The 13,408-nt window shown below is 35.2% G+C and overlaps 1 protein-coding gene across 5 annotated transcripts in view; it reads right to left on the minus strand.

Annotated features, from left to right (window-relative positions):
* MTF2 (metal response element binding transcription factor 2) overlaps positions 1-13,408 on the minus strand; it is a 73,644-nt gene that overhangs the window by 24,411 nt on the left and 35,825 nt on the right. For 2 of the 5 annotated variants that reach the window (XM_061411173.1, XM_061411174.1), the window contains 2 exons: positions 1,922-2,120; positions 1,721-1,802 (listed from right to left, as the gene is read on the minus strand). In XM_061411173.1, the coding sequence (XP_061267157.1) occupies positions 1,721-1,802; positions 1,922-2,120 (281 nt within the window). Of the gene's footprint in view, positions 1-1,716; positions 1,805-1,921; positions 2,121-7,354; positions 7,379-13,408 lie in introns of those variants that run through there. The other 3 variants (XM_061411172.1, XM_061411177.1, XM_061411176.1) reach the window with 3 other exon arrangements.

Here is a 13,408-nt window from a genome sequence, read left to right on the forward strand (position 1 = left end):
AGAATCTTATTAGATGAGTTAAACTACTATAATTTATTAAGTCATTTTGATGTATAACTACTATATACAGGATTCTTACAGGAAGAAAACTATTAAAGCTACACTCCACACTGACATCTGCCATAATGCAATTTCCAGGTTCACTTACTCATTCTATAGCAATTCCAAGTTATATGTGTGCAACTTTCTAGGTGTCAAAAAGAATTAAATGGCCCAAGAGCTATCTAAGAATAGTAAAAGGAGCCAGCAAGGAAAAAACAATCACAGGCCACTGAACTGACATACTGAGTATGCCACATGCAGAACACAACCCCCTCACTTTCACGACATCTTTCTACCTCTATGTACAGCTGGTTTTCTTCTTCCTTTATGGAAGGAAGGATGAGAGAGAAGGAAAAAAGAGAAAGACCTTTATATTTAACTCACAGGAACCTCAAAAAGGTGGAAAAGTTGAAAGGGATACATACTAATAGAAGGGGAACAGAATCAGTATTACATGTTTCAGTTCCACCAGAAGGATCCATATTTACAAACTAAGAAAAGGGGGATAATTCTGTATGCAGGCTAATAAGAGGTATTCAGTATCACTACTATTGGAGACATTCTGTGCTCCTCCTATTCCTTTTCTCACTGACTCCTCAAGTTGAGATTCAAAACATCATTTAGTCCTTTAAATTGATCAGTCCTAAAACTGGAAAAAAATTTCTCTAGAAAAACATTTTACTAAAGTTAACAGCTATTGAACTCTCCATCTAATTCCTAAGTACCATGTATAAAAATGGCAACTAGAACATTCCAATTCCATTATCAAAACTTTTTATTCTTTAAAAAAAATTAAGAGTGAAATCAAGAATATGAACACAGCAGTAACCTACCATAAAGTCGCACCTCAGATTCAAATTAAAAACCCAGTTGATAAATACTTGAAAGAATTTGTCTCCTTTCTAATAAGGAGATATAAAAATATCTTAAGTGCAGACCCATTAACAAATTACAAGGATACCCAAACTGGGGCTTTAGTTTGCAAAGTACTTGCACTTTTAATATTCATAATTTTTCATAAATATAGCACTTTCATGAAACAGATACCTGGGAAAATGCCTTTATTGAACAGATTTAAAGGGCATACAACAATTATAGTTTGCAATAAAAAGCATTACAAGAAACATACTTATAACCAAACCAAAGCATACCTGTATTCATTTCTACTTGTATCCAAATATAACCTAGTTTTGTTATCTAAATATAAAAACTCATAGCTAAGCAGTAATTTTAAACTATTCTTAAGGATAAGTATTTCTAGTATTCTAAAGCTATTTAATATATCCTAATCCCCCAAAACATCTGGCAAATAGTATGCTCTCAATAAATACTACCTCTCTATATAACTTCTTACTAATACAGGCAAGTAACAGTTAAGGTGAAGCCCAAAGTATTACTCATATTAATGGCTAAAATTTTTCGTCAAAGTTCTTAGAAGGGCCCTACCAGTAATTTATACATGTGCATCCGTCCTCTAATCTACTCTTATCAACAGAGCAATTCTTGATCTTCTTATCATCTATAACACAGATAACTCCTTGAAGACTGAATACCGCCCTGATTTTTTTTTTAAGTTATCTTAATACACTGTACTAAAGAGACTAACACTAGAAAATGACAAGCTGAAGAAAATAAAATTTTAGTGTAAATCATGTCCAGGGGGAATAGTAGCACCTGCCTGTTTGAATGTCCTTCCAGAGAACCCAGGATTTAGAACTGTCTTCAAATATGATGAAGCAGCTCTGTTTCAATATGTTTATCTGGAAAAGAGGAAAACTTACAGTGATTTCTTTTAAAATCAAAAACAATCTTAAATTTAAATCCAAGATTATTAAAAGTTTACTGCAAAAACAGCAACAGATGTATTAAGGTAACTTGCCTTTTTGATAGTTCCAAGATAAAACAAGCCATCTGACCATCTAGCTAGGACATCCTGACCCTCTTCAAATTTACATGCTGGCTTTTTGACTTTATGTCCATCCTGTAAAGACAGCTTGGTCAAGGATGTTGGGGTCTTTTGGTTTCGACGTAAAGGAGACCGCTTGTGGACCAGTGAATTACCTGCCCCTGTAGAGTCTCTGTTTAGGAAATAAATAATCACATATAAGACTGATTTACTTATAAAGCTTATATTTTATACCAATCATGTATTTATCAAAATGTTTTATCCATTAAAAACCTTATAATTAGGGAAAATACTAACAAGTACCTCAAATCATAAAAACTCTCCAGAAACAAAGAAGCTTAAAACAAAATTATAGCAGTTGTCAATATTCATTCCGTGTCAACCCAAGGGAGGCCAGGATTCAGCAACCACTCCAAGGTAACACATTCAGGAAAGCTATAATCAAAATGACAGCTATAAGTTGAAGTGGGTAGGCCATGGTTATGAGCAAAGGATGCCCTGAATCTCTATTTAGGTTTAAGTACGTATGTATTTATTTATTTGGCTGCGCCAGGTCTTAGTTGCAGCACACAGGATCTGGGATCTGTAGTTGCAGAATGCAAACTCCTAGTTGAGGCATGTGATCCAGCTCCTTGAACAGGAAGGGAACCCAGTTCCCTGTATTGGGAGTGCAGAGTCTTAAAGCCACTGGACCACCAGGGAAGTCCCTCATCTCTCTTTAGATAAAATAAAAGAAGTTGCATGACATAATTTCATAAGCACTAAATAAAAGAATAAGAATGATTATGTCCACTACTACATATATGATAAACAACAAGGACCCACTATGTAGCACAGGGAATGATATTTAATATTCTGAAAGAACCAATAATGGGCAAGAATTTTTAAAAGAATACATATATAGGGATTGCCCTGGCTGTCCAGGGGTTAAGACTCAGCACTCCCAATTCAGGAGGCACAGGTTTGATCCCTAGTCAGGGAACTAAGATCCCACATGCCACCCAGCCAAAAGAAAGAAAAAAAAACACAGAATACATATATATACACACATGTCATATATATAACACATATGTATGTATAACTGATGGAGAAGGCAATGGCACCCCACTCCAGTACTCTTGCCTGGGAAATCCCATGGACGGAGGAGCCTGGCAGGCTACAGTCCATGGGGTCGCCAAGAGTCGGACACAACTGAGCGACTTCACTTTCACTTTTCACCTTCATGCACTGGAGAAGGAAGTGGCAACCTACTCCACTATTCTTGCCTGGAGAATCCCAGGGACAGAGAAATCTGGTGGGTTGCCGTCTATGGGGTTGCACAGAGTTGGACATGGCTGATGCAACTTAGTAGCAGCAGCATGTATAACTGAATCACGTTGCTGTACACCTGAAACACTGTAAATCAACTATACTTCAACTGAAAAAAAGATTATGCCGCATGTAGTTAAAATACACTAACCAGTGATTCTGGGTAGTTGGGTATATTTAACTCATTGGAAGGGTAGTCATGACCTCCCTACAGGGTATCACTACTGAATGAAGCCTTGTTCACTGATGGGAATGCATCACAGTTCCTCAAGTATACTGACTTCTAGAAGTTTAAAAAAATACTGAGAGCCACCAATTTTTACAAAATCATATTCAACTGAGAAGCCAACTGTAAGATCACTTACATTTTTTAAGCATAAGACCCCAAAATTATATACTCCAAAATTACATTGTGACATATATCAATTACTGCATAAACAGCACAGCACACCACCATCAGCCTTCATAAAGATAACCAAGCAATATTTGTTTGGTTTCATCCTCCCAATTTAGACTTTTAACTAATTAAATGTACAATAATATGTAAAACTAGGTAGGTGATCATTCTAAAACAGTATAAAAGTTAGGTAAAAATGAAGTAAGTAGGGAAGAAAAAAAAGTTTCCAATTGGGAATACCTATTTTCAATACCTAAGGATACACAAATTCTGGAAAATTCTGTCACAAACCACAACATGAATAAACCCTGAAAACATTACGATGAAGTAAAATCAGGCAGATAAAAAAGACAAATAATGTATAATTACACTCACATGAGGTAATTAGAGGAGTCAAACTGATAGAAACAGAGACTAGAATGGTTAAGTTCCAGGGGTGTGGAGGAGGGAGGTGTGAGAAGTTAGTGTTTGTATACCAGTGGCTGATTCATGTTGATGTATGGCGGAAACCAACACAATATTGTAAAACAATTATCCTCCAATAAAAATTTTAAAAACTAAATAAAGGGCATAGAGTTTCAAAGATACACTACATTCTAAATATATCCAAAGGAATAGTGACTGATATTCCACATTTGCTAAAAAAACATTCATCTATATAACCAAGAAGCTAAACAAACTCCAAGCAATATAAATTCAAAGAGATCTACATCTAGACAAAACACAGTAAAAATGTTAAAACCCAAAGAAAATCTTGAAAGCAGGAAGAAAAATAATTCTTCACATACAAAGAAACCCCAGTAAAGCCAACTTCTCTTCAGAAACAATGAAGGCCAGAAGGCAGTGAAATAGCATATTCAAAGAACTGAAAGGGAGGGGGAAAACTGTCAATTAAGAATTTTATATACAGTAAAACTGTGCTTTCAAAAATGAAGGTGAAACAGATACTTCTAGATAAACAAAAACTAAGAGAATTTGTTGCTAGCAGAGTTACAAGTAATAAAAAAAGTTCATAAGTAAACCAAGGTAGAAATTCAAACATGCACATATGTGTACACACACACAAAATAAAAAACAAAGAACACTAAGAAAGGTAATTAAGTAATCATAAAAGGCAGTGTAAATGCATATGTATTCTAAAGCAAACATATGGAACAATACGTACATAATTGAATTTTTAAGGCCATGACATACAAGAATGTAATATATTTGACAATAACTGCACAAAAGATGGTGGGAACAAAACTGTATTTAAGTAATGACACCATATAGTAGCTCCAATCCAAAAGGACAAAGCAAGAAAACAAAAAATGGTAAGTAAATATAAATGAAAAGAATGTCAAGAAAGTATCTACCATATAACCCAAGCAAGTCACTGTTTCAAGTAAAAACTGATGTTTCATGAAAAAGCTACTAGTTCAACCAGCAACTCAAACAATGGCATAAATATCTTACATGGATTTCCTATTCTGTCACGCATAATATTAAAAACCTAAACTCAAGATTAAGATTAAATGAAAATAATGTTTCATCAAGAATGTTCCCTGGTAGTACAGTGGTTAAGAATCAGCCCACCAAAGCAGGGGACAGAGGTTCGATCCCTGGTCCGGGAAGATTCCATGTGCCTTGGGGCAACTAATCCCATTTGCCACAACTACTGAACCCATAAGCCCTAGAGTACATGCTTCACAACAAGAGAAGCCACCACAATGAGAAGATTGTACATGACAACCATAGTAGCCCCCACTCACAGCAACTCAAGAAAGCCCACACACAGCCACGAAGACCTAGCACACCCAAAAATAAGTAAAAAATTTAAAAAAGAATGTTCTTAAGTGCAGTAGGGTTTTCTGTGCGTGTGTAGTGTTTTTGTTTAACTGTAAGTGCTCAAAAGTAAGTAATACTAGCATACACTGGTGCCTTGTTTCATGCTAAGGCATACACTAGCCTGACCAAATACTAGTTTCACACAATCATACAAACGTCAATACAGTGGGAAAAGCAAGTAACATATTAGTATTATCACGAAAACAGTTAAGACTTTGCAGACCACCTGAAAAGACCCATGGATCACATTTTAAGAATCATGATCTAAAAATACGTATCACCATATACTGTTGCCAGGTCAGCATAAGCTGAAGAAAAAGCTCTTCAATACTATAATTAGATGATTTACAAGACTTAAAAACCTGACAAGATGAGTGATACAAGTAAAAATGGAAAATGAGTCACTATAACAAATTTTATCAGCAGGAAAGCTCCATGTCAGGCTGAGCATTTTCTCTCTCCAGACAGTGAAACAAAATCTTCAAATCACAGTATGAAAATGACTCTATTAGCAAGCAACTTTCTAGAAAGCTATAAACTCAATGGTCACAGACAGACTTTGCTTCCCTTAAAGAAACTAGAGCCTGATCAACATAATTAATTATGTGTGAGAAATAACCTCATCAGAATACCAGAGTGACTACAAGGACCTAGAATCTTCCAACTCTAGAGTGGAATATGTACAAAATCACAACTGCAAACATTCCCAGATAGTTTCATATCCTCTGCCACTGCTTCAACAAATTCTCTCCCTTTTTAACCTTTGATGGCAAGGTCTGTCCCCATCTTACTCTCCACTATATTACTCCTACTACAAAATAAGCCCTTAGATCATAAGAAATAAATCATTAAAATTTTTTTTCCACTCCTAGTGTTTCCACCTCAATTCTACTAATATTTCTAGCACATCGTATATTAACAATCCTTAATCCAGTAACAGTTGCCCTTGATTCCTTATGTCTCACTTCCACTATAACCTTTTTCCCTTCCATTCACAGCCAAACTCCTGGGGAAAAGTGACTTGAGTGACTACTGTGTGCTCAACCATACATCAACCTGCACATTTATTCACAGATCACTCTTTAAGCCCATATCATGAGCCATTTACTGTGCCAGGGGAAGAGTGATAATACTCAGAACAATATTATGGAGACATTTTTACAGATAATGATTTTACAGATCCCTTTTTACCTATGAAAAACCTGTGACTCTAAGAAGACAGATTAAATAACTTGACCAAAGTTACAGAATTATAGACCAGAGTCAGCATTCAATCAATCTTTCTACTGGCACTTTCCCAGTAGCATTCAACTACTCTTAATAACTTGTAAGGATAGTGGTGGGAAAACAGAAAAACTAAAATTCCCTTGATTCCTTCCTTCCCTTCCCACCACTTTCTCTTATTTCTTTCCTCCCATTCACAGCCAAACTTTTGGGAGAAAGTTATACACATTTAACTGTCTCTGCTCTTACAGTCGTCTCCCCATTTAGTCTGAAATTAACTGCAACACACACCACCACTCTCCCACCCAAACATTCTACCAAAACCAGGGAATGTGTGTTACTCTTCTGACAGCTGTAGCCTCATTGCTCTATTATAGAGTATGGTACATAAAGCTCAGAAAGGTTATATGGACTTTATAAAGTTCAAATTCAATTTAAAAAAAAAAAAGCTATATAAAGTAACATTTTTTTTCTAAAAATATATCTATGCCAAAATAATCTCAGTTTTGCTCTAAGAATAAGAATAGACTCTAATTTACATTCTAAGGAAAATGCACATCAATATTTTATCAATACAAACACATAGAACATAAATCATGTATTATCTGAAACTACTTTAATAAAGATATTTTGTAAAAGTATTATCCTACCTTAAAATTCTTCTTCCCAAAGAACTTTTAGAGAAAACAAAGAAAGAAAGGGTAAATGACCCGTAACACTGAACACAACTCAAACATAACTAGGATAAACAATGTACATCTTCCCTTTCCCCCTGTTACTGTCACTGATTACTTCCCTCCTGTCCAGAATGTATCCATTATTAGAAGTTAAACATTTTTCTAATTTTAGAATGTATTACTTCCTTTCTGATTACAAAGGTAAACACAGAGCTGATTAAGTAAATAATATAAAAATATACACTCAAAAATAAAATTCCCTTCACTGATCACTTGAAACTATTGCAACACTGCTAACTGGCTATACCCCAATACAAAATGCTTTTTGTATTAAAAAATAAATATAAAATCAAAAAAATAAAAATAAAAACTTCCCATCCTACTTCCTCCCACAAAAGAAAACTATTCATCTCATTTTTCTTATGTATACAATCTACATGTAGATATAATTTACATACATATAACAAAAATTAGAATACTGCATACACTGCTCTATAATTTTTCTCACATAACAATGTATCTTAAATGAATGTAATGTCCATCTGTATAAATATAAAAGCATGTAAGATAATCTTTCCAACAGCTGCTAAGCTCCTTTCCAACTACCACACAACTGAGGAACATTGAGGATTTTCCAATGTTTTGTATTACTATTACAGGCAATAATACAAAGTTCATCCCTTTACACTTTAATTTTAAAGCATTCCAAATACTACATAGCATAAATTCAAAAAGAACTGCTGTATCAAAAATATGCATTTTCCCCCTTTTATTGTAGAACATTATAAATACATGCAAAAAGAAGAGATTAAGAAGTGGCAAGAATACACATATACACAATGGAGTATTACTCAGCCATTAAAAAGAATTCATTTGAATCAGTTCTAATGAGGTGGATGAAACTGGAGCCTATTATACAGAGTGAAGTAAGCCAGAAGGAAAAACACCAATACAGTATACTAACGCATATACATGGAATTTAGAAAGATGATAACAATAACCCTGTGTACGAGACAGCAAAAGAGACACTGATGTATGGAACAGTCTTATGGACTCTGTGGGAGAGGGAGAGGGTGGGAAGATTTGGGAGAATGGCATTGAAACATGTAAAATATCATGTATGGAACGAGATGCCAGTCCAGGTTTGATACACGATACTGGATGCATGGGGCTAGTGTACTGGGACGACCCAGAGGGATGGTATGGGGAGGGAGGAGGGAGGAGGGTTCAGGATGGGGAGCACATGTATACCTGTGATGGATTCATTTTGATATTTGGCAAAACTAATACAATTATGTAAAGTTTAAAAATAAAATAAAATTTAAAAAAAAGGAAGAATAAACATGATTAAGATAAAAAAAAATAAAAAAAAAAAAAAAGAAGAACTATACAAAAAAAGTCTCAACGACCCAGATAACCATGATCTGTGTGTGTGATCACTCACATACAACCAGACATCCTGAAGTGTGAAGTCAAGTGGGCCTTAGGAAGCATCACTAGAACAAAGCTAGAGGAGGTGATAAAATTCCAGCTGAGCTATTTAAAATCCTAAAGACAATGCTGTTAAAGTGTTGTACTCACTATGTCAGCAAATATGCAAAATAGCAGTGGCCACAGGACTGGAGAAGGTCAGTTTTCATTCCAATCCCAAAAAAGGGCAATGCCAAAGAGTTTTCAAACTACTATACAATTGTGCTCATATCACATTCTACAAAGTTAATGCTCGAAAATCCTTCAAGATAGGCTTCAGCAGTATGTGAAACTGAGAACTTCCAGATGTAAAAGCTGTGTTTCAAAGCTGCAGAGGAGCCAGAGATCAAATTGCCAACATCCGCTGGATCATGAAAAAGCAAGGGAGTTCCAGAAAAACATCTACTTCTGTTCCATTGACTATGCTAAAGCCTTTGACTATATGGATCATAACTGTAGAAAATTCTTAAGAGACAGGAGTATCAGACCACCTTACCTGTCTCCTGAGAAACCTGTATGCAAGTCAAGAGGCAACAGTTAACAAATGGACATGGGGCAACAGGAACATATATATCAATAATTAGTTTAAATGTAAATGGATAAAATGCTCCAACCAAAAGATACAGATGGGCTGAATGGATACAAAAACAAGACCCATATATATACACTGTCTACAAGAAACCCACTTCAGACCTAAAGACACATATAGACTGCAAGTGAGAGGATGGAAAAATATATTCCATGCAAATGAGAAGCAAAAGAACGCTGGAGTAGCAATCCTCATATCAGCCAAAACAGACCTTAAAATAAAGAATATTACAAGAGATAAGAAAGGACACTACATAATGATCAAAGGATCAATCCAAGAGGAAGACAGAACAATTGTAAATATCTATGCACCCAACATAGGAGCACCTCAATACATAAGACAAACACTAACAGACATAAAAGGAGAAACTGACAGTAATACAATAATAGTAGGAGACTTTAACACCCCATTCACGCCAATGGACAGATCATCAAAACAGAAAATTAGTAAGGAAACACAAGTCTTAAATGATACATTAGATGACATGGATCTCATTATCTTCAGGACATTCCATCCAAATGCAGAAGAATACACCTTCTTCTCAAGTGCACATGGAACATTCTCCAGGATACACTACATCTTGGGTCACAACTCAAATCTCAGTAAATTTAAGAAAACTGAAATCGCATGAAGCATCTTCTCTGACCACAAAGGTATGAGACTATATATCAATTACAAGAAGAAAACTAAGAAACACAAACTCATAGAGATTAAACAACATGTTTCTAAATAACCAACAGATTACTGAAGAAATAAAAAAATTTCTAGAAACAAATGACAATGAAAACAGGACAATTCAAAACCTATGGGATGCAGCAAAAGCAGTCCTAAGAGGGAAGTTTATAGCAATTCAATCCTACCTCAAGAAACAAGAAAAACATCGCAGAGGCAATCGAATAACTTTACACCTAAAACTGGGAAAAGAAGAACAACAACAAAAAAACACCAAACCAAAATTAACAGAAGGAAAGAATCATAAAGATCCAAGCAGAAATAAATGAAAAAGAAATGAAAGAAACACTAGTAAAGATTAATAAAACTAAAAACCGGTACTTTGAAAAGATAAACAAAATTGACAAACCCTTAGCAAGACTCATCTAGAAAAAAAAAAGAGAAGAATCAAACCAACAAAACTAGAAATGAAAAAGGAGAGGTTACAACAGACAATGCAGAAATACAAAGGATTATAAGAGACTATTATGAACAACTATATGGCAATAAAATGGATAACCTGGAAGAAATGGACAGATTCTTAGAAAAGTTCAATCTTCCAAGACTGAACCAGGAAGAAACAGAAATTATGAACAACCCAATTACAAGCACTGATATTGAAGCTGTGATCAAAAATCTCCCCAAAAACAAAAGCCCAGGACCAGATGGCTTCACAGGAGAATTCTATCAGACGGTTAGAAAAGAGCTAATGCCTATCCTTCTAAAACTCTTTCAAAATATTGCAGAGGAAGAACACTTCCAAACTCATTCTACAAGGCCACCATCACCCTGATACCAAGACAATGCAAAAAAAAGAAAACTACAGGCCAATATCACTGATGAACATAGATGCAAAAATCCTCAACAAAATTTTAGCAAACAGAATTCAGCAACACATCAGAAAGCTCATACACCATGACTGTTGAGTTTATTGTAGGAATGCAAGGATTCTTCAATACACACAAATCAATCAATGTGATAAACCGTATTAACAAACTGAAAGATAAAAATCATATGATCATCTCAACAGATGCAGAAAAAGCCTTTGACAAAATCCAGCACCCATTTATGATTAAAACTCTTCAAAAAAATGGGCACAGAAGTAACCAACCTCAACATAGTAAAGGCCGTATATGATGAGCCTACAGCAAACATTATTCTCAATGATGAAAAACTGAAAGCATTCCCCCTAAGATCAGGAACAAGACAAGGGTGTCCACTTTCACCAGTATTATTCAGCATAGTTCTGGAAAGTCCTAGCTACAGCAATCAGAGAGGAAAAAGAAATAAAAGGAATCCAGATCAGAAAAGAAGTAAAGCTCTCACTGTTTGCAGATGACATGATACTGTACATAGAAAACCCTAAACACAGTATCAGAAAATTACTAGGGCTAATCAGTGAATTTAGCAAAGTAGCCGGATACAAAATCAATACACAGAAATCATTTGCATTTCTATATACTACCAATGAAAAATCAGAAGAAGAAATTAAGGAATCAATCCCATTCACCATTGCAACAGAAAGAATAAAATATTTAGGAATAAACTTACCTAAGGAGACAAAAGAACTGTACATAGAAAATTATAAGACTGATGAAAGAAATCAAAGAATGACATAAACAGATGGACAGATATTCCATGTTCCTGGGTAGGAAGAATCGATATTATGAAAATGACTATACTACCAAATGCAATCTACAGATTCAATGTGATCCCTATCAAATTACCAATGGCATTTTTCACAGAACTAGAACAAAAAATTTCACAATTCATATGGAAACACAAAAGACCCCGAATAGCCAAAGCAGTCTTGAGAAAGAAGAATGGAACTGGAGGAATCAAGCTTCCTGACTTCAGGTTATATTACAAAGCTACAGTCATCAAGACAGTATGGTACTGACACAAAAACAGAAATATAGACCAATGAAACAAGATAGAAAGCCCAGAAATAAACCCATACACCTACAGGTGTCTTATTTTTGACAAAGGAGGTAAGAATATACAATGGGGCAAAGACAGCCTCTCAATGAATGGTGCTGGGAAAACTGGACAGCTACATGTAAAAGAATGAAATTAGAACACTTCTTAACACCATACACAAAGATAAACTCAAAATGGATTAAAGACCTACTAGGTAAGACCAGAAACTATAAAACTCTTAGAGGAAAACATAGGCAGAACACTGGGTGACATAAATCAAAGCAAGATCTCTATGACCTACATCCTAGAGTAATGGAAATAAAAACAAAAGTAAACAAGTGGGACCTGATTAAACTTAAAAAGCTTTTGCATAGCAAAGAAAACTATAAGCAAGCTGAAAAGACAACCTTCATAATGGGAGAAAATAATAGCAAATGAAACAACTTACAAAGGTTTAATTTCCAAAATATACAAGCAGCTCATACAACTCAATAACAGAAAAACAAATAACCCAATCAAAAAGTGGGAAAAAGACCTAAACAGACATTTCACCAAAGAAGAAATACAGATAGCTAACAAACACATGAAAAGATGCTCAACATCACTCATTATTAGGGAAATGCAAATCAAAACCACAATGAGATATCACCTCACATAGGTCAGAATGGCCATCATCAAAAGTCTACAAACAATAAATGCTGGAGAGGGTGTGGAGAAAAGGGAATGCTCTTGCACGGTTGGGGGGAATACAAACTGATACAGCCATTATGGAAGATGGTATGGAGAGTCCTTAAAAAACTAGGAATAAAACTACCATATGACCCAGCAATCCCACTCCTAGGCATATACCCTGAGGAAACCAAAATTGAAAAAGACACATGTATCCCATTGTTCACTGCAGCACTATTTACAATAGCTAGAACATGGAAGCAACCTAGATGTCCATCGACAGATGAATGGAAGAAGTTGTGGTACATATACACAATGGAATATTACTCAGCCATAAAAAGGAACACTTTTGAGTCGGTTCTAATGAGGTGGATGAACCTAGAATCTATTATACAGAGTGAAGTGAGTCAGAAAGAGAAAGATAAATATCATATTCTAACGCATGTATACAGAATCTAGAAAAATGGTACTGAGGAATTTATTTACAGGGCAGCAATGGAGAAACAGACATAGAGAACAGACTTATGGACACGTGGAGAGGGGACAAGAGGGTGAGATGTATGGAAAGAGTAACATGGAAACTTACATTACCATATGTAAAATAGATAGCCAATGGGAATTTGCTGTATGACTCAAGAAACTCAAACAGGTGCTCTGTATCAACCTAG

The sequence above is a fragment of the Bos javanicus genome, chromosome 3, assembly GCF_032452875.1.
Source record: "Bos javanicus breed banteng chromosome 3, ARS-OSU_banteng_1.0, whole genome shotgun sequence".
Lineage (NCBI taxonomy): Eukaryota > Metazoa > Chordata > Mammalia > Artiodactyla > Bovidae > Bos > Bos javanicus.